The 27,924-nt window shown below is 32.9% G+C and overlaps 5 protein-coding genes and 1 long non-coding RNA gene across 10 annotated transcripts in view; 4 read left to right on the top strand and 2 right to left on the bottom strand.

Moving 5' to 3' along the window:
* The first annotated feature begins 11,558 nt into the window (after positions 1-11,558).
* LOC108741139 lies at positions 11,559-19,220 on the top strand. Its single transcript, XM_025974804.1, has 7 exons — positions 11,559-11,874; positions 11,930-11,976; positions 16,287-16,431; positions 16,501-16,746; positions 16,849-17,025; positions 17,684-17,899; positions 18,620-19,220. The coding sequence occupies exons 3-7, from the start codon at positions 16,333-16,335 to the stop codon at positions 18,905-18,907; spliced, it is 1,026 nt and encodes a 341-aa protein (XP_025830589.1). The 5' UTR covers positions 11,559-11,874; positions 11,930-11,976; positions 16,287-16,332; the 3' UTR covers positions 18,908-19,220.
* An 18-nt stretch (positions 19,221-19,238) lies between these two features.
* LOC108741150 (O-glucosyltransferase rumi homolog) lies at positions 19,239-21,521 on the bottom strand. Its single transcript, XM_018475833.2, has 5 exons — positions 20,945-21,521; positions 20,713-20,881; positions 20,372-20,658; positions 20,127-20,320; positions 19,239-20,066 (listed from the first exon to the last, which is right to left on the bottom strand). Exons 1-5 carry the CDS (start codon positions 21,078-21,080, stop codon positions 19,644-19,646), a joined length of 1,209 nt encoding a protein of 402 aa, XP_018331335.1. The 5' UTR covers positions 21,081-21,521; the 3' UTR covers positions 19,239-19,643.
* Positions 21,522-21,616: 95 nt separating this feature from the next.
* LOC108741151 (transmembrane protein 43 homolog) lies at positions 21,617-25,188 on the bottom strand. 3 transcript variants are annotated; one of them, XM_018475835.2, is made up of 8 exons: positions 25,101-25,188; positions 23,303-23,453; positions 23,018-23,241; positions 22,821-22,961; positions 22,299-22,539; positions 22,008-22,227; positions 21,766-21,945; positions 21,617-21,708 (listed from the first exon to the last, which is right to left on the bottom strand). In XM_018475835.2, exons 2-8 carry the CDS (start codon positions 23,402-23,404, stop codon positions 21,659-21,661), a joined length of 1,158 nt encoding a protein of 385 aa, XP_018331337.1. In that variant the 5' UTR covers positions 23,405-23,453; positions 25,101-25,188; the 3' UTR covers positions 21,617-21,658. The 3 variants fall into 3 exon arrangements, with proteins under 3 accessions (XP_018331337.1, XP_018331336.1, XP_018331338.1); XM_018475834.1 differs by lacking the exon at positions 25,101-25,188 and adding an exon at positions 23,493-23,605 and having other exon boundaries at positions 23,303-23,433; XM_018475836.2 differs by lacking the exon at positions 25,101-25,188 and having other exon boundaries at positions 22,299-22,473; positions 23,303-23,549.
* Positions 23,653-25,094, top strand: LOC112904565. 3 transcript variants are annotated; one of them, XR_003231196.1, is made up of 3 exons: positions 23,653-24,028; positions 24,099-24,240; positions 24,495-25,094. It is a non-coding gene; the product is annotated as an uncharacterized LOC112904565 (long non-coding RNA). The 3 variants fall into 3 exon arrangements; XR_003231197.1 differs by having other exon boundaries at positions 23,656-24,028; positions 24,099-24,220; XR_003231195.1 differs by having other exon boundaries at positions 23,658-24,028; positions 24,099-24,245.
* Positions 25,101-27,924, top strand: part of LOC108741149 (beta-galactoside alpha-2,6-sialyltransferase 1) — a gene marked incomplete at its 5' end in the record, with an annotated part of 11,783 nt that continues 8,959 nt past the window's right edge. Inside the window, one exon of the mRNA XM_025974806.1 lies at positions 25,101-25,200. Coding sequence (XP_025830591.1) covers positions 25,101-25,200 — 100 coding nt within the window. The remainder of the gene's footprint in view (positions 25,201-27,924) is intronic.
* On the top strand, positions 26,318-27,170 carry LOC112904564. Its single transcript, XM_025974805.1, has 3 exons — positions 26,318-26,511; positions 26,581-26,826; positions 26,929-27,170. The coding sequence occupies exons 1-3, from the start codon at positions 26,413-26,415 to the stop codon at positions 27,157-27,159; spliced, it is 576 nt and encodes a 191-aa protein (XP_025830590.1). The 5' UTR covers positions 26,318-26,412; the 3' UTR covers positions 27,160-27,170.

Here is a 27,924-nt window from a genome sequence, read left to right as displayed (position 1 = left end):
GTATTGTATGAAAATAAATAAAAGTAAAACAAAAATATTGGAATGCAAGGCAAGAAAACGTAGGGAAAGAGCAAATACAAAGGTAGGAGACGACAAAATAAAAGAAGTGGCTGAGCTTAAGTATTTAGGAAGTCAGATAAGTCAGGACGGAAGGTGTAGCAAGGATATAAAACAGAGGATAGCGCAGGGTCGAGTCGCCTTCAATAAAAACAAGTCACTTCTATTTTGTATTTGCATTTTAAATGCAAGTCTTTCGAATAAATAACATATCTGCTCATCTCCTAGATTTTATTCTAATGTTTTATAATATTCATGTTCTTAATTTTTAAAGGGAGAAGTTCCTTATTACAAAAGACCTAGAAGAGAGAGGAGAGGTCCAGGTGAAGAAGAAATGTGGGAAGGTTATGGTGATGAAGAAAGACAAAATTCCGAAGAATCTACTGATGTCAGCGATATGGTCAAGAAAATTATATCCAATATATTAGCAAAGGTTGTACCTTCAGATCACAGAAGTTTCGGAAAGCCAAAATTCGTTTAACAAAGATCTGATATGCTTTTGTACACTTATCATTTTTAATTATTCAAATTATAAGATAAACTATTACGACCTGCATACTTTAAAGTAGGAATTAATTCAAATCACAGTATTATTCTAAAAATCGACGGGCTCTATCGACAGCAAATAATTAAAATTTTGGGCAACTTTTAAGTTAAATATCAGCAGTAAACTTTTGATTAAATTTTTGTCTTAAATTCGATTAAATAATTGGTCCACATACATACGTTAGTTAAAAAACACGAACCTATAATATTCATATGTAGACAATAGGTCGAAACAAATAAAAAATAATATTTTTTATGGAATAATAGAAGTAACAATAAAAAACTGAATAGTTGAGAAACAATGTCGATAATATTCGAACTTAAACTGCCTGTAGGACATTCGTTCGTGCAGTTATTTAGTCATAAAGTTTTAACAATAAAAAAATACGTTTTAAAATGTATGCACTACATTTAACTGACCGTCAATGCTCCGTTGATGCCTTATTTAAACCATCAATTTGGTGAGTACCCCACGTCTATTTCGAAGATGTGATTAAGTTTCTGTTAACTGTTATGATTAATACTCGTTCCTGTACATTAGTCAGTAATAAATGGCGCCCGTGTAATAAAAACGTTTTTAACATAAAAAAGAACTAGGAGTAATAATTATATATTATATTCCTAGCACAGTTTATTACTACTATAGTTCTTTAATGATGTAAAACAATCGAAATAATCATTCGGAACTAAAGTGCGTCACACACTCCCGTGGACGAATACGTTGGACACGAGCATTAGAAAATTCAGTGCAAGTCCAACTTTAATCAGTTTTACTCAACGCTAGTGTAAAGCGACCAGATTTCTAATGTCCTATTAGTGTTAGAAGTATAAACTGATTAATCGGTTTAATTAGTGGTTTATTAGACAATACTACGAATTTTCAGCATATATGTCTTGTAAAAGATTAGTATGCTTAGATTTGCAGATGATATAACAATATTAACATCTAGCAAGGACGAGTTAGAGATAGCTTTTTAACAGTACTATATGAAAATAAGTAAAGTAAAACAATGATACTGGTATGCAAGGGAAGAAAAAATAGGATGGAAGGAGTAGTAGGGATATAAAGCAGAGGATAGCGCAGGGTCGAGTCGCCTTCAATAAAAAGAAGTCACTTCTATGCCCGCGAACGATTAATTTAGAAATTAGAAAAATGTTGTTAAAGGTGTATGTTTTGAGCGTGGCGCTGTACGGGTGCGAAACATAGACAGCGGGCGCGGTGGAAAAGAAAAGATTAGAAGCATTCGAAATGTGATATTACAGGCGAATTATGAGGATACCGTGGATAGAGAAGGTTAGAAATGAAGATATATTAGAAAGAATAGGAGAACAGAGGACTCTATGGAAGTCAATAAGAAAAAGGCGAGATAGGTTGGAGGACACCTTCTCAGGCATGAAGGGGTAGTCAGAGACATATTAGAGGCAGAAACAATACTTAAGGATGTGGAATATAATACGAACAAGNAAGCATTCGAAATGTGATATTACAGGCGAATTATGAGGATACCGTGGATAGAGAAGGTTAGAAATGAAGATATATTAGAAAGAATAGGAGAACAGAGGACTCTATGGAAGTCAACAAGAAAAAGGCGAGATAGGTTGGTAGGACACCTTCTCAGGTATGAAGATCTAGTCAGAGACTGTTCACAAATATGGTTTTAGCGAAATGCGAAGATTAACTCATGATAAGAAAGAGTGGAGGTAGGTGTCCAACCAGTCTAGGACTGACGACTTTATGATGATGATGTATGAATATTGTATACAGGTAAGGAAAAAGTTCAAAGTTAACAGATCACAGAAAATGCACATTTCTTTAAGCGATAATACATATCTGAAAACATTACCAGCTTGTCTGAAAACTGTCCCAAAGTAATTCAACTTTTAAAATATTTTTAACATAGCCTAATACCCCTTAATTGCGTTTAATAGACTTGTATTACTTAATTATTTGTTTGAAAGGATGGTTAGATATATTTTGACCCCACCATTAGTGTATGTTGTATTGTTTTACATTGTTTACCTTTTGATTATATGAGTACGTAGCTGGAAAGTGAAATTTGGGTTCAAGAACATTGTTTGGTTTTACGTTTTGGCTTTACAATGAGTTAACCATCAAGCAAATGAAGCGAAGGTGTTTTAATGGTACCCTTCAACAGTAATTATCCAATTACGCGTTTTTCTTGGGCGCTAATCTGAAAAATCAACAGGTCTTCAGTTTTTATTCGACCTGTGTAAAAAAAACTGGGTAATAAAAAACTTCCGCTTGGAGGCGCACTTTTTCTACGAACTTCTCATCGCCATCATCGGCAGCGTTTATAACGATTAAACCACTTTAGATACACCGCTACATGCTCACAGACCATAACGAATTTTACTTTACCTAAACCATTACAAGACACGAACTTTTTCGAAGTATAGTCAAAATTGCAACTTCACAAACGTAAAGATAATTTAGGCATTTTTGAAATTTCCGTTTGTGTACATTATGTCGTAAATAACAAGGCTTTTCTCGTAAAAATTCCGACAAAATCAAGAATCAAAGAAATTAAATTGAAATTCATTAAATATTTCGTTCTCTATTGTACCTTCTTTAGGTTTTTAAAAGAAATTAAGTAGTCAAACATTTAAGCGAATTTCAATTTATTTCTTTGTTTCTTAATTTAATCCAAATCCCTATTAATGTAGGGCTTGACCAAATTCGTTGCTTTTAGAAAACAACAATAGAATTAGTAAAATTCGTAACTTTAATTTGGACGTTTTGGCTTTGAACGAAAAATTACGGAATGCAATAGCCAAGCATTGTGAGTTTGTTGGATAATTATCATACTTTAGAGTAAGTACCTACATAAGAATTTGTTCTCCGAATCGTTGTGTCGGTTGGCCCAATATGTCGCTGTTTACTTAACGGTTAAAATTTTTGAAGGTGAACAAACTAATTTAACAAAAACACTAAAGTGTTTAATCCTGTATGAATTGAAGCATACAAGTGTGCACAAGGTAGAGATAAAAAGAGTGGAGCGCAGAAGTCAACACAACGGATTTAAAACAACGAAGTGTTTTTTCTCAAAAAATGTATATATCTTATTTATGTTCGGGTAAGTATAAAAAATTTCTGCATTTGAGATCATCATAAGGTCATCAGTCCTATGACTCTGGTTGGACACGCACCTCCACTCTTTTCTGTCCTGAGCTACACTTCACATTTCGCTAAAACTAGAACAACCCACATCCTTAACTATTTGCGAACAGTAATCTAATCTAGGTCTACCTCTACCCCTCCTAACTCCTGTTTCTGCCTCTAATACCTCTCTGACTAGATCTTCATGCCTGAGAAGGTGTCCTACTAACCTATCTCGCCTATTTCTTATTGACTTCCACAGAGTCCTCTGTTCTCCTATTCTTTCTAATATCTCTTTATGTCTAACCTTCTCTATCCATGGTATTCTCATCATTCGCCTGTAACACCGCATTTCGAACGCTTTTAACCTTTTTCTTCCGCAGCGTCCATATTCCGCACCCGTACAGCCCCGAGATAAAAATGTTCAGTCTCTCAGAGTCTCTGAAAGCGAGACTCGACTCTCCGTTTCTCATCGAGTCTCTCTGGTGTCGCTGAGAGAGACTGTCGAGAGACTGTAAAAAAAAACTGTTTAGCTTCTCTGAACGAGAGACTCGAGTCGCTCATACAGAGATCCTCATTTCGTATCCAGTCTCTGAACGAGAGACTCGAATCTCTCAATAAGTGGTGTCTCGATAGACATGGTTAAAATTTTCTAAGTTCAACATATTCCAGAGATCCCAGTCTTTCTACGAGAGACTCGAGTCTCTCAATTTTTCAGTTTTATTCATTCAGTCTCTCTGTGAGAGACTCGAATCTCTTAATTAACAATTTTATCGTTCGAGTCTGTCATACAGAGACTGTGAGAGATCCATAAAAACACCTAGGCAATAACTGAGAGACTGAAAGACTGTGAGGAACGCTCTCAGAAACGCTGAAAGACTCTGAGAGACTGAAAATTTTGTGCATTTGCGATATGGTCCCTTAAAACTGCAAACCATAGGTTACAGTTACAGGAGTTACACCTATTATACGTACTGAAGGGGTAAAAACTGATTCACCATCTATTTGACCCACCCGACAGTGATGATTATTATTTAACGAATATCCCTACACCTAGACACCAATAATGATGTAATACTGACAAAATGTCCTTACCTAAGAGTAATGTAGGGTAAGCTACATATACACAATGCAATAGTCAATAATTGCTTAACGGCAGAAGTAGCAGCAAGTAATAGACTTTATCTGTTATGTTTTTATTAAATATTTGATTAGACGTACATACGTACGAAGAAATTGACCGTTACTTCTGAGGTACATTTTTATGTTTGCTTCGCTGCCTCTGTGCCTTTTAATTTATTGACTATGTATCTACCGTCAGCGGTTAATTATATTAGTATTGGTGACAGTTATCCAACAAAAACATTGTGATTGTTGAAAAGAAATGAACTATTTATTCACATTTAGATGCACTTAAACACATAAAAATCACCAGTGCTTTCGTAAATTTCCTTTTTTAAAAAAGCGCACCAAAGTTTCCGACTAAAAAACAAACCATTTCACTCCCTCGGTTCCATGTGTTAGGGGTAGAAAATGCTGCAGAATCTGCTGGTGCAATGGGTGTTACGATACCTCCTCAAATAAATAAGTTAGGGGTGATTTACTTTTAAAACATAAAAATTTACTGTTAAAAAAGCGCACCAAAGTTTCCGACTAAAAAGCAAACCATTTCACACTCTCAGTTACATGTATTAGGGGTAGAAAATACTGCAGAATCTGCTGGTGTGATGGGTGTTACGATACCTCCTCAAATAAATATGTTATGGGTGATTTACTGTTAAAACACATGAAAATGTCCTGTTCTAAAAAAGCGCACCAAAGTTTCCGACTAAAAAGCAAACCATTTCACACCCTCGCTTACATGTGTTAGGGGTAGAAAATGCTGCAAAATCTGCTGGTGCAAAGGGTGTTACGGTAGCACTTCAAATAAATAAATTAGGGGTGATTTACTGTTAAAACACATAAAAATTTACTGTTTTAAAAAAGCGCACCAAAGTTTCCGAATAAAAAGCAAATCATTTCACACCCTCGGTTACATGTATTAGGGGTAGAAAATGCTGCAAAATCTGCTGGTGCAATGGGTGTTACGATAGCACTTCAAATAAATAAATTAGGGGTAAGTTACTGTTAAAACACATGAAAAGTTTCTGTTTTAAAAAAGCGCATCTAAATTTCCGACTAAAAAATAAGTCATTTCACACCCTCAGTTACATTTATCAGGGGTAGAAAATGCTGCAGAATATGATAATGCAATGGGATATCTCCTCAGGTAAAAATTTGGACAATTTGGTCCCGTAGTCCTAAAAATATTTAGAGTTCTATTATAAAAACAAATTGTATTAAACATCAAAGAATTTACAGTCGTACTATGCCAATGTTAAATGCAGATTTTTGGTAGATGCAGATGACACAAATTACATAACAAAACGGTTTTTTCCACCTGGAGATTTGTTTTATAAATTTTTAGAGAAGTGGATGCCACAAGAAAGAACAAAGAATTGTTTCGATGATATCTAATGTACGGGTTTTCGACCTTTGACGATTAGGTTGAGATTGTAAACGTTTGGGCCATAACGGAATATTTTCGAATGCGAGTTCTTCAAAGTTATTTAGAAGTGGAGCAATGCTAATGTCCAATTCAAATGAGTTTTTTCAGTTGTTCTCACCACGTGAAAATACAGTAAGCAGATGACCCCAACGTCAATGCCAAAACTAATAGCCGACTTATAACATCAACTCAAATACGGCGATTTTTGATTAGTATGCAAATTAGGAATAGGTGTAACAGTAGATCGAACATAATGTTATATAATGGCACTTTGTATCTAGTTTTTTCGACGCCGGATGGATCGAGTTATGTCAATTAATTATCCAAGATATTTTTTGTGAAAGTAAAATCGAATGGTACCTACGCCGTGTTAGAATAAAAACTTAATGGTACATCATCATAAGGTCGTCAGTCCTAAGACTGGCTGGACACGTACCTCCACTCTTTCCTATTCTGAGCTAAACTTCGCATTTTCCCTAAAACTACAACATCCTAAATCCTTAACTATTTGCGAACAGTAATCTAATCTAGGTCTACTTCTACCCCTCCTAACTCCTGTTTCTGCCTCTAATATGTCTCTGACTAGACCTTCATGCCTGAGAAGGTGTCCTACCAACCTATCTCGCCTATTTTTTATTTACTTCCATAGAGTCCTCTGTTCTCCTATTCATTCTAATATCTCTTCATTTCTAACCTTCTCTGTCCACGGTATTCTCATCAGCCTATAACACTACATTTCGAAGGCTTCTAACCTTTTCTTTTCCGCCGCGCCCACTGTCCATGTTTCACACCCGTACAACGCCGCGCTCCAAACATACACCTTTAACAACCTTTTCCGAATTTAAACCGTTCGCGAACATAGAAATGACTTCTTTTTACTAAAAGCGAAACGACCCTGAGCTATCTGCTTTATATCCATACTACTCTTTGCGTTCTGACTTATCTGACTTCCTAGATACCTAAAATCAGCCACTTCTTCTAATTTTTCGTTTCCTATTTTTATATTCGCTCTTTCCCTACTTTTTCTTCCCTTGCATACCATTATTTTTGTTTTATTTTTATTTATTTTCATACAATACAGTTTTGTCAATACCGTTTCCATTTTATTTAAAGCTATCTCTAACTCCTCCTTGCTAGATGCTAATACTTCTATATCATCTGCATATCTAACTATACTAATCTTTTGCATCTGTATATCTATCCCTACAGTTGGACTGTCTTCGATGTATAGATTAAAAAGTAGAGGTGACAGTGTGCATCCCTGTCTGACTCCCTTTTTAATATTTAATTCTCTACGTTGCAGCCCTAGCTCTATAACTGCCTGTTGCTCTTTATACAAACTAAGTATCACTCTTCTATCTTTGTAACTCATTCCTACGAGGGTGGATTGATAAGTTTCCGGCCTAACCAAGAGATGACGCCACTAGGCCTACCTTGAGGTGACATTCTATAGTACCATCCTTGGATAGCTTGTAGCTATAGTTTCAGCCCGATCTCCTTGCTAGTGTAGGTTTGACAGCACGCTGAACAAGACGCCTCTGTGGTTTTCGTAAAAATGGAAAAGCAGGAAAATCGTGCTGTCATCAAATACTTTTATTTGAAGGGGTTAACGCCGAAGGAAATTAAAAAAGAGATGGACTCAACACTGGGGACATCCTCCTCGTCATATTCATCCGTTAAGCAGTGGGTTTCCGAGTTTAAAAAGGGTCGTGTGAGCACCTCTGATGGGCCTCGCTCAGGACGCCCCGTTGAGGTCACAACTCCAGATATGATCGAAAAAATTTATCAAATAGTGCTGGGAGACCGCAGATTGAAAGTGCGTGAGATAGCTGAGACCTGTAAGATGTCATATGAACGTGTGCAACATATTTTGCACCAACATTTGCATATTGAAAAGCTCTGTGCAAGATGGGTGCCGCGTTTGCTAACAGTCGACCAAAAATTGATTCGAAAAAACATTTCTACCGCAAATTTGTCATTGTATAAGCGTAATCCAAGCGAATTTTTGCGTCGATTCGTAACCGTTGACGAAACGTGGGTCCACCACTACACTCCTGAAACCAAAGAACAGTCTAAACAGTGGATTGGACCAGGGGAACCAACTCCAAAGAAGGCAAAAACAATTTTTTCGGCGAACAAGGTTATGGCTACTGTTTTTTGGGATGCAAGAGGTATTATATACATTGATTACCTTGCAAAGGGTAATACTATCACTGGTCAATACTACGCAGACTTATTGCAACGTTTGAGCCACGAGGTGAAAATTAAACGACCTCATCTGGCGAAGAAAAAAATCTTGTTTCATCACGATAACGCACCAGCGCACACGTCAATCGTTGCGACGGCTAAAATCAACGATCTAAAGTTTGAAATGATGCCGCACCCTCCTTACTCTCCAGACCTAGCCCCGAGTGACTATTTTCTGTTCCCTAATCTCAAAAAATGGCTTGGCGGTAAGAGATTTGCGGACAATGAAGAAGTAATCGAAGCTGTAAATGGTTATTTTGAGGAGCTTGACGAATCAGTCTATAGAGATGGCATTAATAGACTGGAACACCGCTATGAGAAATGTATCAGCCTTGGAGGAGATTATGTTGAGAAATAAAAAAAAAAAATTTTTAAAAACCTTGTTTTTCTTGGTCAGGCCGGAAACTTATCAATCCACCCTCGTACATTTTAAGTATATTTAACATCTTGTCCCATATAATGGTACATCCTTGCTTTTTTTTGGTAGATTTTGCTACATTTTGTTCCTCTATTTTACATCGTTTTTCTCATTCTTTAATTCTTTATTTGTCTTTAATCTATATACATAAAACATACTGCAAAAATATATACGGATTAACTTACGAGTAAATGGTCTTAAATCTTTTCTTCTTCATACAATTTGATTTGTCCAAAGCACTACCACAAACCATCGCGTTTAATAAACAAGAAATTCAATGCTAAACTGTTCTTTGGAAACAATTTAGTACCAATATGTATACCATACAGACGATAAATTTAATGTTAACGTAGGTCAGAAAGATAACTAGATATATATTGCACTTCTTTATTGTCCTTGTAATGTAATAACTTTATCACTTTCTACATTAATTTGTAGCATACAACGCCTACCGTTATCGCCAATTTTTCGTACGTTGTTTTGCATACCAGATGCTGATTGAAGAATATAGAAATACATTTAAATTAAAAACGCAGACGTTGATATAAATAATATATAATATAATTTTGGTAATATCAAAAAAGACGGGCGCTACTAGTACTGAGAAAATTTTAGAATAATTAGCTTTAATTCTTATGATGCTGCAATACTTAAGGATGTGGAATATAATACGAACAAGGAAAAAGAAGGAGAGGGAAAGGGGAAAAAACGTAGGGCACGATATTGACACATCGAAACGAGAAGACAGAAGAACACACAGATCTAATGTAAATAGAATAACAATTAAGCTATTATCTATCTATCTATTGAGATATTAATTTGATAATCATGAACGAAAAAATTACTGTGAAAATTAATTGATGCAAGAACTTTCAAAATAAAAAAAAATCATTACTGAAGACAACAAGACGAAGACTATTGAATCGCTAGAGTCAAGACAATATATTTTTTCATCAGTGTAGCATATATATTTTTTATTTGCATTACGTCTATTTTACGTAGCACTCCAGTTTCGCATTTTTTGTGCCATTCTTCTAGTTGCTTGCCAAACATAATTTCTCAATCTTCTGTATTACTATTATTAACGATAATTTTTTTCTCCACGTAATGGATAGAGGAATTAAGAAGAAGACTACCGCAAGGCGTATATTTAAGTCGAGGAATGTTTAAGAGAACTTATTTAGAAGGCTTATTATTCCATTACATTCTTAGGGTAAAATACTAGGGAAAATTCTAGGTTTGTAATTTGACGGGCGTTTATTATTCTGTTATTTACTGCAAATTAGAAATCACTTTTTGCTTATTTCCCTCGATTAAAAACGTCAACGACAAAGCTACTAGGCACTATCATACAGTATTCGGTACAATTTATACCTATATCTGTTTAATAAATGTTTTTGACGTGACAACGTCTTATAATTCGATGGAGCCGGCTGCACGCACGAAAAAACATGACTCATGCGGCGTTACCTCGCTCTGAGGCGTTCCATTTAAGGCTTCAAGTGCAAGCAAGAGCGCGGAACGAGCGACAAAGAGGCACAATCGGCCTCCGCGATCGGCAGCGTTCGACATCTGTCTCTCTCCTACTTGAGTGAGCGATGCGTCCGCGTGGACAGGTGCTAAACAATAATACATTTCCATTTACCTCCTTCTCTATATCCATACAAAATATCTATCAAACAAATAAAATTAAAATTTTCTTTTGAAAAATGAAACCATTCCATCAGTATTTTCTTATGACGTTGTCACGTTCAACTATCGTCAGTAAACCGACTTTACAGACAACCGATTTTTTTATTATTTTAAAGTCAACAGTCTCACGCTTCGCCTTAAACTATGGACTTCATCATGGTAAATTTTTGTATTACAGAATATTAATTATAAAAAATTGTAGTTAACTATACGAAACCTACCTTGACAAAGTCCTCAATTTAAGACGAAACGTGTTATTGTTTCTTCTGAATCTTGGATTGGACCGAAATATATGGCCTTGGGGATACTCTCGAGCTAATTTGGACCAGATCATGAATGTAACACCTTAAAACATTTGGGCTTAATCAGGCATCAGTCCTGGTCCGGATAGGTCTGCCCAGTGTGGCTCAACAGAAAGAGTATCCACCAGGGTAAATAGGGCGTACCGTAAAAGGGTTCAGATAGGGCAACACCATTAGAGAAAGTCAGGTACTTGGCCTAAAATTCGGTAATTCCTGAACATTATTGATTTCTAAAATAACTCTCAGGAGGGAACGCAAAGTATTTCATTTGGATTTTCTAAAGATACTTAAAACGCTAGCACCATCATTAGTGGCTCAAATTTGTTGATTTTATACTAGCCTTTTATACAATTGATACCTTACGGTATACAAGAAGTAAGTAGTTAGCCAGAATACTTATAAAATGAGAAAAGAGCCTCTTGAGATATCTTCCCATCCACTGTGAGCATCACACTAAGTATAATCATTAATTATAAACGAGAATCTTATTAATTATGTGAACACTTCTCATTTCCAAGTTCTCTAATAATACACAATGAGCTTGAAGATAAACTTGCAATGAGAACTTATTCACAAATGCAGGTATATTAAAAGAATGCAGATGTGTGGTACCTAGTCATCAACAAACTATTATAAGTCCATCCATGGTATTCGCACGCATAATAAATATTTGCCATTTGGAATATACCATCGACGGACGTCGGCGTAACACCGTCGTCTTCATCATCATCATCAACATACGGTTTGAACTTGAACTCTTGAAGCGGTAATTGTGGAGGTCGCGTACGAGCTCGCCAGAAGCACCATCGGAACCCAGCCACTTCAGGTGGTCTCGGTAGCCGAAGAAGAAATACGATGTGCGATGTCGGTCGACGTGTGACTCTTATATAAAAACACCGCGAGACCGTCTCCAAGGCGAAAAGTTCTGGTGGCGCCCAACACGAAGGTTCTACTTGTACTTAAGTGCATTATTAACGTGATTGGTTGTTTTCCATTTACAGATTACATCCATCCATCGGCTTTTGAACTAGTTACTTTGTAGTTACCGGTAAGCATTGGTATTTGTTTTCTATTTTCGTTAACTATTTTGTCGGTTCAAAATTTATATGTGAATATTTATAAACGGTACAAGTAAATATGATGTTGATTTCTTTGAAAGTTTTAATTCCTTTCCTAGGTTTTTGGTAAAAATTACAGTTACCGATGAGATTTTTGAATCAAATCGTATAAATACATGTAACTAGGTATTCAGATTCAGCTATTATTCTAATTAATTAATTAATAGCTTTTTGTGATAACAATTAATTCAAAAAATGTTTCTGAAAAATAAAACTTCTTTGGATACAAATTCTCCGAAAATTTAAATATCATTCCTTCGAATTTCCAATCAAATATTTTATCATGAAAAAAATCTATTTTATCTTTTTTTGTTTCATTTTCGTTGAGTTTAATTATCTTTGATTATAAGTGCAACATTATAGCAAGAAATCTTCTGCAATGTAGTGAGTGACCCTGCTTATAAAATAACAAAGGTCGTTGATCAAATATAAACAATTTTTCTGTCTACATCTGATTTAATAATAAATTACAATGCACCGCAAAAACCTCTTCCGACAATGCACTTATTACCAATTATATGTTTATATAATAATATAATTTTGAACTTTATTATAAACATGTTATAATTTACATACATCCGAAGGTAATATACTCATATGCAATATACATACACTTTTTAGGTAGGTGTTGTTGTACATGAAGTTAGTTAAACGTTATTATATAGTTATCTTCTAAAAATCTTTGCCAAAAATAGTTTTAAATCCAAAATAAAGCAAGAGCTAGGTAATATGCCAGTAATGTAGAAAAGACACGGGCTTCTCAAAGATTTCTCGATTCTAAATTTAAGACAGAGATAGCTTCAAATAAAATGGAAGCGGTATTGACAAAATAGTATTGTATGAAAATAAATGAAAATAAAACACCTTCTCAAGCATGAAGGTCTAGTCAGAGACATATTAGAGGCAGAAACAGGAGTTAAGAGGAGTAGAGGTAGACCTAAATTAGATTACTGTTCGCAAATACATAGTTAAGGATGTGGGATATTCTAGTTTTAGGGAAATGCGAAGATTAGCTTAGGATAGGAAAGAGTGCGTGACTAACCAGTCTTAGGACTGACGACCTCATGATGAAGACCCAAAATAATGAGTTTGAGATTTTTGCGAATTTTCAGAACCTATAGCAAGTGCTTAATCTACGGATTTGTATACTTACATCAGATAATTGTCCTAGATGAATCAGAAAATCAACGAATATACTCAAAGCCTAAAATATATTCTAATTTCATTGAAAACTGCTTGGGGACACCATATATCTTAAAACTCTAACATGGGTATTAGGTGTCTGATTTAGAAACCGTCTCCAAAATTCAGAGGGATGTAATATTATTTGTACATTTTGTACCAGATAATATTCAAAAACCATCATAAAGCCGTCAATAATTTTTGAAATTTCATATGGAAAAAGTTGAACTAATGATTCTCTCTTACCGTTGTTAATTATTTATTTATTATTTTACTGTCAACAATAATATTTTTTTTAACTAAAAACACATAAGGAATTTTGTGTACGCGACAGTTTGTAGTTGACTCAACAGCTACTTTTTACAGTTCATTACTGTCGCTCATAAGTAATAAAAAGTAATTAAGTTACCGCAAGGCTAGTTTAAATAATAATTATTACTTACGTTAGTACTTATTTATATTAAAAACTAAGAAGTAGTTTATGTTCCCTGTTTTCTGCATTAGTTTAGGTGCTAGTTTCTAATGAGTGGTAATAAGAATTTGTGTCATGTACAAGGTGCTATTTAAGCAGGATAATAAAATCCTTAAATGCCATTTAAAAAACATACACGTAAGAATATTAAACAATTTACAATATTTTTGAATTCTGTCTCTCTGATGAAGATTTCGTAAATTGAATTCAATTTTCTGCCTAATCCTAATTTTCTTCTTACTAAGTTATCTAAGTCGAAATGTCGGATGGAATATTAACAAATAGACGGTAAGGTGAAACTAAGAACTCAAATTTGGTAAGGCTTTATAGGTCACAAGTCCAAACTTATTCGCGGCAGTAATTATTTATTTATAATTACTTATTTCCGGTTTATTACACGATTAAAAATATCAAAAACTTTCTCAACAACAGTTAGACAGAGCCGTCTATCATTTATTGATTACTCGTTACACGGATCTTTTTTAAGGATGTTTTGGCGGTATGTCAAAATGCTACGAGACAAATAAAAATTTGGAAGAACGTTCCTCATTCAATTCTAAAACTCCTGTAAAAATTACAAATCGATTCACTGAACCGTTAAAAAGTTATTGAAATGTTAAAAAATTGTATCATTTTGTGGAGATTCGTTAACCGAACACATAAAATTTATTTTTATTAACAGAAAAAATGCAACCAGTAATTTCAAACTTTTATAATAAGTAACTTGAACTCTGGAGAATCACTTTAGCGTAAGGTTATTCAAATTCACTAAATGGTTATCGAGGAAAAAATGAAAAATTAACTGAAAGTCTCGTTCTTACCCGATAATATAAAGATAATATTTATAATTGTCTGAAATGAATGCAATTTTAAAGTTTTAATTATTATTTAAACATATTAAAAAGTTTTACGCTCATTATAAATAGAGATTAATACTAAATATTGTTTTGTTTCGAAGTTGAAACCAAGGCATATTCACTGTCAAAAGTCAGTTAAAAATTTTCCATATTATTCGTTATTTCTTATTTTATTCAAAGTTTTTGGTCAAATTCCAAATTTTTTTTAGTATAGATAGTATTTATTTACCTCATGATATACTACAAAACTTAATTAATCACGAATTCCTAATTTTATGTACTCTTGTCTCCGATTGTACCTCCCAAACATCCTTAAAGAAAAAATATATTCAACGTTTTAGTTTAGTATTTTGTTTGCTTTATTCCAAGCTACAGGGTATTGGAAAATCACTTCTACTTTAATGATTGAATAGGTCGAAATTGAATAATTATTAACGAGGGTCTTCTAAAGGAAATACAGAGCTGTAATATTAACTTTCCGACCTAGGAAATAAATAACTTATGTAGCAATTACTTTAACCATCTAATAACAGGTAGCAACTCTTTACGATATCATCTGTATGGAGTTGAACGAGAAACACTCATGAAAATGCAAACAGTAAATAAAGGTTTGGTTTACTTTCTTTGGTGGGTTATAGTTGATAAATGAACCAACTAATAACAGACTGAAAAGTCCTTATTACTTTTCAAGAAGACCCATGTTAAAAAAGAGTTAAAAAAAGCCGTTCAACAAGATACTCTACAACAACAACATTAATAAGAAAATAAGTAGAAGTTGTAAAAGTATTACAGTGTTTACCAGTTATCTACACGATTTACAAAAACATTTCTGGTCTTCCGTGCTTTCTTAAACAAGGAAATTGTTTAGCGCCCTTTCTGATTTATCTAACAATTACTTCCGCTATTTGAATTGTCTACCTTTAAAGATTCAACTACAAAATGCAAAAATCCGCTAATAACACATCTAATTACAATTTTCTGCTGCATAAAATACATTATGCGAATTAATAACGGAAAATGAAATTACTTCGGGCAAAGTATAGCAAAGTCTTTTCTAGTTCAATTTCACACAAGGTTGAGTAAAATAATTCCGTATATTCGCTATTTGTGTAGGTTTTAGTATCTAGGCACATAATATGTGTAAGATAAACCGTTACCTCTTATTATCATATCGATACGAATAAATCAAAGAAATAATTTCTGAATGCGGAGATTTGAAAATGTGTTTTGTCTACGGTCACAAATAGCCCACGGGGCAAAAAAGTTCTCATATGGGCCAAAACATCCAATGGATCGGGGATCTACCTGCAGCCACGTCCCTGCTATTGCAGCTGAAGAAATTTCGTCTCAAAACAGCGAAATAACAGTAATTTTTATAATAGATATAAGTACAAATGATTGATTGATTAATTAAATATTTTCAAAAATGATAACAGTACACACAATATAAGGATTACATATACATACAATAACCGGAAGTTATGTAATTGATTTCTAACGAATACAACAAAATATTAATGTCTTTGGCAATCTTCATTTTGGTAGTATTTTACAATGCCAATCAATAAACGCCTTTTATTGTACATTATTTTAATAAAATTCTGAGAGGAAAGGCTTTTAAGGGAGACAAAGAATACCATGTAAAAAAAAAGCTAGGAAAATATTGTGCGGAAGTTTTTTGTTAGTGGTAGTTCTTTCCACTAAATATTTTTAATGTAATCTGTTTCAGAGTCCACTATATTGTACTAGAATCTTTATAGAAAGAGAAAACTACGATGGTTCTTCGGTATTTACTTTTCCTCGTTTCTGCTATCACTTTAGTGAACAGTTTTGGTGGAGAAGACAAATTTATAAGGAAATATGCAATGATGAAAGTAAAAACAAAACAATTTTGTATTTTACATCACGTATTTAATTCCTTTCTATCTTCAATTTACAATTAGATTTACGAAAGTTGTTTTGGATCCGAAGTCGTTAAACAAATTCGAAAAGAAATGAAAGCAGCTTGTCTTAAATGTGCTTCATATTATGATCAAGCTTCGTCTGCATCCCCAACCCCGCCACCGTCGACACAACAACCCCACAAACAGGAAGAAGGAATGACACTAGACCACGAAAATGCCATTTACACAAGCGGTCAACCCTTTGGTAGCGAAAAATTAAATCCTACAATTATAGCGTACAGACCAGTAAGTTTGTTCATTAAACAACGATCTTTAAAACTATAAAAAATAAAAGTACATAAGTCAGAATTAAACTGAAATAAAAAAAATTGTTTTTTAATATTCTAGAATCCATATTCGCCAGCCATGTTCAGACCGTTTCCAAATCCAGGAATGTTCCCACCCCAACCAGCACCAATGTTCTTTAGTCCCCAGTACCAACAACCTAATCCATTTGTACCCCCTAATCCCTACGGATTACCCTTCTTGGCGCAAAGACAATTCTACGCGGGGCAAAGGATGGCAGTAAGTAAAAAATTTTTGAAGTTATACTTCTTTAGGCGCGTTATGAAAAACTGATGAGAGTGAAATTTCAAGATGCGCGCGCATCACTGTAACACAAAATTAACAGGATGAAGTTGCCCACTCAACCGAATTCATTAAGTCTCGGAAAAAAGCTACCAACGAAATAGAAATAAAACCTCTCTTAGTCGCGCATGTTGGTACGCTTGTCGCCTCTGATCACTGTTTTCATATTTATTTATAATATTTATCCACATGGTTTTAGTTTTTACAGTCACAACACGTGTTTTATTTTCATACAAGTGCGAATTATATATGTGGCAATAAAATATATTCAGTAGTGATTTAAATTGAATATTTGGATTAATATTATTTACTATTTGTGAATATTAGTGAAAAAATTGTGCTAAAATACTTTTTTAAGTGCTCCAATATAATTAAGGTTAGTTATCCCTATGTATTATTTAATGATGCCAAAGAAGTATAACTTCTCACGCGCGTACATAAGTACACGCACCCATTTTTTTTGATGCAGATTACAGATCTAAATTTCTGAATCTATGTGCATTAATTATACATTAAAACAAAGGTTCTATGTACAAAAACATTCATGAGTAGGTACATATCTACATTATAATAATGTGGATTTTATTTTTACCAGAGAAATATGGACATAAAGGGTCAACTTGATCTACTATCCTCACGACTGAGTGCAAAGGGAAAGAACGTTACATGCGTGATGCAAGAGCTAGGATATTTAAATGATAATTTGGAACCCAATTACGAAAAAATTCACGAACGTATCGGAAATTTGCCTGTTGCAAATGAATTGCGAAGTGATATTCAAGAAGGAGTACATTTCTGTCGACAATTTTCGGTAAGTTATACCAATTGTAAAAAACGTAATGTGTTATTTATATATGATAAATAATTAATCAATGATGATGATAACGATCATAAATTACTTTAATCTTAAATTTTTTGTAGGTACTCAAAAGTAAATGTTTCAGTTGTAAATATCACATGATTTTATAAGCTTAAAAAAATTTTGAACAAATTGATTTGCTTTGACTGATTGCTTTAAAACGTTTGTTACTAATGAAACTTTTAACTAGCAGAGCAACAATTATAAGTTTTTACGTAATCATAACCATGCATTTGATGCAACGATGTACACCCTACGAGTGCATCGAGGGTGACTAACTTTAGTATGCATGTTAATTGTTTTAAACACGTTTAACGCATCTGATTGGCTGTTACGTTGACGGCCATCTTGCGATTGTACTATAACTGGGTCAAGTTCAGTGCACCTGCACTGAAAGGTATGCGGATGTAAACAAAGCTAAGCGCCACTTTATGCATTAAAGTAGATAATTTGTAAAAGAAAGGGTTACTCCCTTGTTTCTTAACCGATTTAGATGCGGTTTTCACTAAATTTCCTAAAATTTAATGCTATTTAACACTAACTTAATTGTTTTATTTTTTACTTAAGCTTAACTATTCGCCGATTATTATCAGATTATCACTATTGTAATTGATACTGAGATTTCTTCATGTTTCTTAATTTTTCTAATGGTAACAAAAAAAAACATTTCAGCAATGCGTTCCTGAAGTTAATAAAGAAAAGTCACCGCTATCTAGAGAACTTGTTAGGCCTATGTTCTTCTTTAAGTGTTATAAGCACAAGAAGTTAGAGGCATGTATAATGAAAGATATCAGAGAAAAATATGCAGGAATTGATGAAGATTTCGAAGGAGAAATGGAAATAAGAAGGCACGGAAAAGATTTGAAAACTAACGATAACGATATCGACGAACTAGCTTCATCAATGTACGAATTTTTGTACGGAAGCGATGCAAGTTTGGACTTGGATACGTTTTTATAAAATAAAAAGGGCGAATAATGTAAGGGAGAAAAGACTTAATTACAAGTGTTTGAAGAATTACTTTTCCAGAGGGTCTCACATATTGATCTTTTGAAACTAATTAAATTATTATACACTTAGTCAATGCCTAAGGAAAATAATAAAGAATATTTTTTATTTACGTAGATATTAAACTTGCAATGGTTTGTGTAGATTAGTTAATAATGTTGGTTGTGATTGAATTTCAGCAGTTGAATCAAATTAATTACAATAATTAAAGGATTTTACCGCTGAAATTTAATGGTTTACACGATTGTGTAGGGTTTTAATAAAACATTTTTTAGAATTTATTCTCTTTATTTTGTAAATATCCACCCAAATAAAACGTACATCATACACCTAACATCACAACATTAATTATTATTTATTATTGTCATACTGATTTATTACTGAACAGCCATTGAGTATTTTTATTACATACGATTAATTATTATTGTCCTACACATATTACATAATAATATCAAAAAGGTAAAAGAACAAAAATTAGCTAGGTATTTTAATAAGCTTCCAAAACTTTAACATTTCATAAAAATCTTAATATATAAATAAATATTAGTTTTAACAGGCATTTTCAATATGGAATGTTTATTAACAGTTCCTTTGTCGAAAATAAGAAAAGGAAAGAGAAACATTTACAAAATAGTTACATTATATATTATTGTCACTGTTATCTCCATTGGGTAAAAGTTTCAAAAAATTATGAGATTCTAATGAGATTTGGATCTTTTTTTACTTTGTATTTTAAAAGTTTCGCATATTTCAAAAGCAGTTTCCTCCAATAACATACAATATCAGTCATTTTTAAGTTATTCCAAATTATTTTAAAACCGTCTTGGGCAATCTCTTTTGCAACATCGTCATGTTTTTTCATAAATTCTATCAGAAACTTTAAGTCTTCTTTTCGAGAATTAGAGTCTACTGGTACATAATGAATCCACGGTTTCAAAGCAGAATAAAAAAATTCAAGCCATTCATGACCGACATGAAAAACAACCGACTTGCACAATAGAATGTGTTTAAACCTAAAACTGGCTGCCACCCCTCTGAAATTGAACAGATACTTATATTTGCAATGCTCAGTAAATGTTACTTCTTCAGCAGGAGAGGCATACAAGGTGTCCTAGAATAAAATAAGTTAAAAAACTCAGAATTCAATTCAGTAAAACGCAATTCAACTAACAGCATCAGATTTCCACGCTTGATTTTTAGTATATTTTGCATCGACAAGTTCTGGATTTTCTCTAGACAATATAATTAAAGCATCACGCTCTTGACTTGTCCTAGAACCTCTGAAAAATGCTTTCAGTATCTTATTTTCCCAAGCAGTCTCATTAGCCACTTTTCCTATTTCTTCCCTATGCTGATCCCACCTTCCTATAACACAATTCAGTAGCTCCATTTAGTCGTCACATAAATAAACTATACCAATTCCCCTGGGATATAAACTAATTGCTGGTCCGCCTTCCCAAAAAGACCAAGTGGGATACATAATATCATGATAATCACCCGTTTTACTAAAAGAAAACACTGGACCAAATATACCATATTCTTTATGTATTTGTGGCCAATCTCTAGTATTAATAATCAACTCCATATTGGGAAGTTTAGGAAGTAATTTAATGATAAAATGCTCAATTCCAGAACATCTTGATGGAAACATGCAATTTTTATCTCGATATAGATGATGATCAATGATTTGGTATTTTGTACCTCTAAACAAAATTGATTAAGTATATTTATTAACAAATTAGATCTATAAACCCTACTTAGAGGCAACTTTCTCCATCATGGCTTTATCAATACCATCTCCAAATATCTTTAAATCATTTTCTATTACAGATGCATAACAGCTACATTTTGTGTTGTTACATGTTGTAAACGTTTTCCTTGCCTCTTCAATCTGTTTAAATATTATGGAATACTTTGTATTTGCTTCTAAAACAATTTAATTCAATTAAACTTTTCATTTTCCCAAAAACAACCAGTTAATGTACGTACCCTCAATATATTTGTTTTCAAATCCATTTGTACATTTTTTGTTATCTTCTAAGGAGCATTCAATACATTTCACAAGCACAATAAACTTATTTATTAAAAACAATAAGAAAATATAACTTAAAAGCTTTAAAAACATTATAGCAATAACACTATTTTGATAGGTTATGTACTGCAGAGTTGTATGGAGTTATAGTTATGCAACCCTGAATGCTCTAATGATTGCAGTGAAGACTATCCACAATGAAGATTTAATAATCTCCAATTGCTATTTAAATTATAATAACTATTTCCGATTAATTTAATAATACTGCTTGCTGCTGTCTTAAATAAAAATCGTGGTTTTAGTATATGGTTAGCAAAGAGATAATATAAATCCCAAGCAAAAGCTAGTTAGTGTGCGAAAGTACATAAAGTAAAATATACAACGGACAAACAGGAAGGAAAATAAAAGAAAGATATACTGAACACAATAAATCCTATAAGAAAGGCTAACTAGACTCCGAATAGAACACAATTTATAACCAATAGTACGCAATAACATCATGCAATAAACACTACCCTGAGGATGCCGAAAGAAGAAACAACTGTCGCAAACGCAAAAGTTAACAAAACTCGTAATGTAGACAAAGACAATACCAAAACAACCTTAAGAACAATGAATTTGACCGAATGTTACATAATTTTCTTATAAATCGTTTATTTTACTTATATTTCCTACAATAGAAATACAGCACAAAATAGAATCAAAACCATTTTGACTAGAACTGAAACAGTTAATGATAAAAAAATACTTGATTAATTTTGTGTTATGTCAATTATACCAAGTGTAGAATATATAAAAGGACTAAATGCAGCCATAAGTAAGGCTGCTCCCAACCAAGGCCTATACACTATCCAAGCTGTTGACATAATCAGTAAAGAAACTGACAAGGAAACTGCAAAACTACACTTTGAGCCACTTTCACTCAACGCCATTGACCGCAGTATTGTTGAACGGAGCACTTAAAATTGAATACATAAATCAAAATATAATCTAAATGACTAAAGAAAGATCTGAACATACTTAATAATCTAATTAGTCTGGTTAAACAAATAGATGAGGCATAAAGAACGGCTACGCCGGCACCACGTAATTTCCAAGTCTCTATTCGAGCATCTTTATGTTCCTCTGTAAACATTTGTGAAACTGTTAAAATTCCATGTCTAAGTAAAAGAATTTGATGCCCCTTTGATGTCAGATATGGAACAATAACACCATCTTTTTGCATGCCTATTATACTGACCTATAATTAGTAAAACGTAAGAATTAATGTCTACTTAATTTCTAATTGTGTGAATATTAGTAGCTACTAACTTCTTCACCAATTAAGCCAGCATAATAAAACTGAACTCTAATGTCTCCTACTTCTGGGTTCCATACGTCATCACAATGATAATAGATCCCCATATGCAGTTTAATATCAGATCTTTCAGGTCTTTCATCACCTGTGACCTCTTCATAATTTACAAACTTCTGTTTTAATTCATTGCTGAGAATCAAATTACCTACTTTAGCAACAGGTGCTATGTGAATAAAACTATTTAAAGGCATTGCTCTAAAAGAAATCTTTTATGAGGTGGAAACTATTTAAGCAAAAGCTTTGTAGCTTGCAGGTACCAGGCACATATGCAGAAGTCTTAGGGGTTACAAGGAAATTTGAAACTTGATTAACTAAGGTAGAAGTAAATGCTTAGCAGTTGTACTTTTGTATAAGTGAAATTCTGCTTGACTATAAGCTGAAGGACATTCTTTTAATTTCTTTTTATGTGTGACCCCCCTTTAAAAAAGTAAGCTGTATATGGACCTGATAGATTTACTAATAAAGTGATTAATTACAAAGGATTTTCATGCCCATGTCTAAAATAGAAATTACTACTGTCCACCAGTTTATCTCTCCATTCTGTTACATAATAGTAATGGGAATCTTCTGTTTTTTCAAAATGCCCTACAGTGTCAATATTTGAATAATCACTTGGCCTACAATAAAAAATTCCTGTTTGTACATTAACATTAATCTAAATGCAAAGTTATACGTTCGTTCTTCAATCCACTGGTACATTTGAACTCTTCTTTTGAGTTTTACTGCTTGAATTGAAATACCATAGTCTGGTTCAGTCAAAGGTTCACTAGTTGATATTGGTCCATTAATATGGACAAGACGTCCTTCAAATTCTGGTTGAATTTTATCAAAAGCATTTATAGTTATGACATTATTGAAGGCCTCATCTAGAGAATTAGCATGGTTCACTGCTCGCCCCTAAAGTGGATATACAGTTCACTTCAAAAGGACAGTGTATGTAGAAATATCATGCACAAACCTCATTCCAAGTCAGAAGCCATAAACCACAAAAGAATAAAATTATTCCTATTGTAGAAGTTACCCAACTTCTTTTAAATTCTTCCACAACAGACACATTCATTACTACCTGGTTATTCCTTTTATATCATACTGTGAAAAGGTTGTTGGCTCTTATTATTCAATAAAAAAAAAAAAATAACTATACTAACATTTCCAATATTCTTTTGCTATTATAATAAATAGTTAAGAATAACTTTGTATTGAATACAGCAATGTTTAAGGTTATTTCAGTACCATAGATAATAGTGGATAATAGATACACAAAGGGTACAAAGGGTTTCAGTACTTATATACATTTACATTCATTAATCCATAGCATTAGTCTCAATGGTAACTAAAGTGCTCAAGGTCTACTAAGACCACAGTATAACTAAGACCAACTTTTTGAATGAATACCTGTTTATGTCAAAGTTCATAAAAATATTCATGAACACTACGAGTAAGCCCATGAGAAACAATTAGCCACACAATAAGTTGAATAACTCATGATTTGGTGCTGGTTTTACTAACTTTACTTAAGTTAATGAGCAGCCACAGCCACACAGAAAAGTGGTTAAGAGGGTGAAATATCAGTGGTTTAATTTTGATTTGACCTAAATCTTGAATTCTCAGGGGATACCAAAGGATACGATTTTAAATTATAAGTGGATTCAGCTTCTATCTCAATCAAATATACATCTTTGAGGTATTTGAGAATATTTTAATTGAAAGCTTGCATATTAATGATAATTAATTAATTTTTCTTATTTTGTTAGTTTGTAGGTGCTCTCCAAAGGGTCTCCAAAAACCTAAAACTATTTCATGTTAAGGGAAATGTGAAAGAGATTTTTAATTAGGCTAGATATGCAGTGGTTGTGAAAACAGTTTAGTTCTACAAGTACGAAATACTTTTCATTAGTAAGGTAATAGCATTTGATTGAAAAATGCATTTATAAACCTGTATTTATATGTTTTAAATAAATGTTAGCTGTTACATAACTGAGTTACTTTATTTTTGTTAGTAAGCTTAGCAAGCATTAAAGTGTTTTCGTATTCTAACAAGAGAATATTATTTATTTAGCTGTTACTATTACTAGAGAATCTTTATAATTATTAAAGTGTCTGCTTGCTATTACTGTTTTTATTTTCATTGAAAGTAATTTCTTTTGTAGAATATGAGAACACTAGTGCTGGCAACATGGATTTTTATAAATATAGTATTTTTTGGAGTATGCATTTATATGTATTTATTATGGTCATATTATTGGATGAATGATGGTAAAGATGTTCAATCTACAACACTAAATTATGACCAGGAAATTTATTACTACAACCATGGATATCCACAATCCTATTATAATGATTCTAATAAGAATCATAATGTAACAGAAAAGAGATTTCGAATTAAGCATTCATTTAAAGATAACTCCACAGTGATTGTTCTGAAAAACAGTCAACCAAGATTTTTGAGTTTACAAACCAGCTTTCATATGGATACGAATAAATATGTTTGTTTAAAAACAGACAATGCAAGTACATGCGAAGAAAAAACACATGCATACAGAAAAAATATTCTAGCAGAACTTAATAAAGTTTTAGTGGAAGAGGGTAATGTCCTTAAAGAAACAAGTAATCTATACAATGTAACATTCACAGGCACAAAGATGCCTTACTTAGAAAACACACCACAAACTATATTAAAAAAGTTCTTATCACTTAAAGTACACACAATAAAAAAGAAGGATATTGAGTATATTGATAGCCATTTCAAAAATTACCTTCCTAGAAAAGAATTATTTGATAACCGTTACTTCAAAAGTTGTGCTGTAGTTGCAAGTTCTGGGGCTCTCAGGGGGTCAAACTTGGGAAGAACTATTGGTAAGTTATAAAACACGTCACTTTTCACTCTTTTACTTTGTTTACTCGTTGCTGCGAATGTGGTTATTATTTTTAAGGAAATAATGTTATCAGGATAGCATATTGTGATATTGCTGTCACAGTCGGTCATTATTTACTGTAGTCGGCCATTATACTTTTCAATTGTCGTTAGTGTCGGCCATCATGCTTTTTGTGGTCGGCCATTATAATTTGTAATTGTTGTAGTATTGTTGTCGATGTCGGCCATCATGCTTTTTNAAACATTTCTGGTCTTCCGTGCTTTCTTAAACAAGGAAATTGTTTAGCGCCCTTTCTGATTTATCTAACAATTACTTCCGCTATTTGAATTGTCTACCTTTAAAGATTCAACTACAAAATGCAAAAATCCGCTAATAACACATCTAATTACAATTTTCTGCTGCATAAAATACATTATGCGAATTAATAACGGAAAATGAAATTACTTCGGGCAAAGTATAGCAAAGTCTTTTCTAGTTCAATTTCACACAAGGTTGAGTAAAATAATTCCGTATATTCGCTATTTGTGTAGGTTTTAGTATCTAGGCACATAATATGTGTAAGATAAACCGTTACCTCTTATTATCATATCGATACGAATAAATCAAAGAAATAATTTCTGAATGCGGAGATTTGAAAATGTGTTTTGTCTACGGTCACAAATAGCCCACGGGGCAAAAAAGTTCTCATATGGGCCAAAACATCCAATGGATCGGGGATCTACCTGCAGCCACGTCCCTGCTATTGCAGCTGAAGAAATTTCGTCTCAAAACAGCGAAATAACAGTAATTTTTATAATAGATATAAGTACAAATGATTGATTGATTAATTAAATATTTTCAAAAATGATAACAGTACACACAATATAAGGATTACATATACATACAATAACCGGAAGTTATGTAATTGATTTCTAACGAATACAACAAAATATTAATGTCTTTGGCAATCTTCATTTTGGTAGTATTTTACAATGCCAATCAATAAACGCCTTTTATTGTACATTATTTTAATAAAATTCTGAGAGGAAAGGCTTTTAAGGGAGACAAAGAATACCATGTAAAAAAAAAGCTAGGAAAATATTGTGCGGAAGTTTTTTGTTAGTGGTAGTTCTTTCCACTAAATATTTTTAATGTAATCTGTTTCAGAGTCCACTATATTGTACTAGAATCTTTATAGAAAGAGAAAACTACGATGGTTCTTCGGTATTTACTTTTCCTCGTTTCTGCTATCACTTTAGTGAACAGTTTTGGTGGAGAAGACAAATTTATAAGGAAATATGCAATGATGAAAGTAAAAACAAAACAATTTTGTATTTTACATCACGTATTTAATTCCTTTCTATCTTCAATTTACAATTAGATTTACGAAAGTTGTTTTGGATCCGAAGTCGTTAAACAAATTCGAAAAGAAATGAAAGCAGCTTGTCTTAAATGTGCTTCATATTATGATCAAGCTTCGTCTGCATCCCCAACCCCGCCACCGTCGACACAACAACCCCACAAACAGGAAGAAGGAATGACACTAGACCACGAAAATGCCATTTACACAAGCGGTCAACCCTTTGGTAGCGAAAAATTAAATCCTACAATTATAGCGTACAGACCAGTAAGTTTGTTCATTAAACAACGATCTTTAAAACTATAAAAAATAAAAGTACATAAGTCAGAATTAAACTGAAATAAAAAAAATTGTTTTTTAATTTTCTAGAATCCATATTCGCCAGCCATGTTCAGACCGTTTCCAAATCCAGGAATGTTCCCACCCCAACCAGCACCAATGTTCTTTAGTCCCCAGTACCAACAACCTAATCCATTTGTACCCCCTAATCCCTACGGATTACCCTTCTTGGCGCAAAGACAATTCTACGCGGGGCAAAGGATGGCAGTAAGTAAAACATTTTTGAAGTTATACTTCTTTAGGCGCGTTATGAAAAACTGATGAGAGTGAAATTTCAAGATGCGCGCGCATCACTGTAACATAAAATTAACAGGATGAAGTTGCCCACTCAACCGAATTCATTAAGTCTCGGAAAAAAGCTACCAACGAAATAGAAATAAAACCTCTCTTAGTCGCGCATGTTGGTACGCTTGTCGCCTCTGATCACTGTTTTCATATTTATTTATAATATTTATCCACATGGTTTTAGTTTTTACAGTCACAACACGTGTTTTATTTTCATACAAGTGCGAATTATATATGTGGCAATAAAATATATTCAGTAGTGATTTAAATTGAATATTTGGATTAATATTATTTACTATTTGTGAATATTAGTGAAAAAATTGTGCTAAAATACTTTTTTAAGTGCTCCAATATAATTGAGGTTAGTTATCCCTATGTATTATTTATTGATATAAATTAAAATATCATTATTTAATATAATTAATACTAAATATTATTAAATTATCAATGTTGAATATTTATTATTGGTTATTTAATATTTACAAAATAAAGAAATAAATTTAATAGAACATTTAATAAAAAGTTCGTGACAAAAATTTAATAGATTATTTAAATATAATGTAAGACATCCGTTATTTGTTTTATTGTTTTTTATTACATACGTCTTTTCTTTATCATTGTGTGACAGAAGATTTTGACATGTTGTGTATTTTTCTATTTTTAATGATGCCAAAGAAGTATAACTTCTCACGCGCGTACATAAGTACACGCACCCATTTTTTTTATATCATACATAAGCAT

The sequence above is a fragment of the Agrilus planipennis genome, unplaced genomic scaffold (genome assembly GCF_000699045.2).
Source record: "Agrilus planipennis isolate EAB-ADULT unplaced genomic scaffold, Apla_2.0 scaffold237, whole genome shotgun sequence".
Taxonomy (NCBI): domain Eukaryota; kingdom Metazoa; phylum Arthropoda; class Insecta; order Coleoptera; family Buprestidae; genus Agrilus; species Agrilus planipennis.
Note: the sequence above shows the minus strand (reverse complement) of the source record. Positions and strands in the feature narration are given on the sequence as shown.

What these genes read in the sequence shown, in the direction of transcription:
- LOC108741139 (XM_025974804.1), top strand. Translation starts at nt 16,333, where the DNA reads ATGGTTCTTCGGTATTTACTTTTCCTCGTTTCTGCTATCACTTTAGTG. An exon ending in GGAAATATGCAATGATGAAA is followed by an intron (nt 16,432 to 16,500) that starts GTAAAAACAAAA and finishes ATTTACAATTAG; the next exon opens with ATTTACGAAAGTTGTTTTGG. An exon ending in ATTTCTGTCGACAATTTTCG is followed by an intron (nt 17,900 to 18,619) that starts GTAAGTTATACC and finishes AAAACATTTCAG; the next exon opens with CAATGCGTTCCTGAAGTTAA.
- LOC108741150 (XM_018475833.2), bottom strand. Translation starts at nt 21,080, where the DNA reads ATGTTTTTAAAGCTTTTAAGTTATATTTTCTTATTGTTTTTAATAAAT. An exon ending in TTTATATCCCAGGGGAATTG is followed by an intron (nt 20,321 to 20,371) that starts GTATAGTTTATT and finishes ATTGTGTTATAG; the next exon opens with GAAGGTGGGATCAGCATAGG. An exon ending in AAGCGTGGAAATCTGATGCT is followed by an intron (nt 20,067 to 20,126) that starts GTTAGTTGAATT and finishes ATTTTATTCTAG; the next exon opens with GACACCTTGTATGCCTCTCC.
- LOC108741151 (XM_018475835.2), bottom strand. Translation starts at nt 23,404, where the DNA reads ATGAATGTGTCTGTTGTGGAAGAATTTAAAAGAAGTTGGGTAACTTCT. An exon ending in CAGTGGATTGAAGAACGAAC is followed by an intron (nt 22,962 to 23,017) that starts GTATAACTTTGC and finishes TTTTTATTGTAG; the next exon opens with GCCAAGTGATTATTCAAATA. An exon ending in CTGGCTTAATTGGTGAAGAA is followed by an intron (nt 22,228 to 22,298) that starts GTTAGTAGCTAC and finishes TACTAATTATAG; the next exon opens with GTCAGTATAATAGGCATGCA.
- LOC112904564 (XM_025974805.1), top strand. Translation starts at nt 26,413, where the DNA reads ATGGTTCTTCGGTATTTACTTTTCCTCGTTTCTGCTATCACTTTAGTG. An exon ending in GGAAATATGCAATGATGAAA is followed by an intron (nt 26,512 to 26,580) that starts GTAAAAACAAAA and finishes ATTTACAATTAG; the next exon opens with ATTTACGAAAGTTGTTTTGG. An exon ending in CAATTATAGCGTACAGACCA is followed by an intron (nt 26,827 to 26,928) that starts GTAAGTTTGTTC and finishes TTAATTTTCTAG; the next exon opens with AATCCATATTCGCCAGCCAT.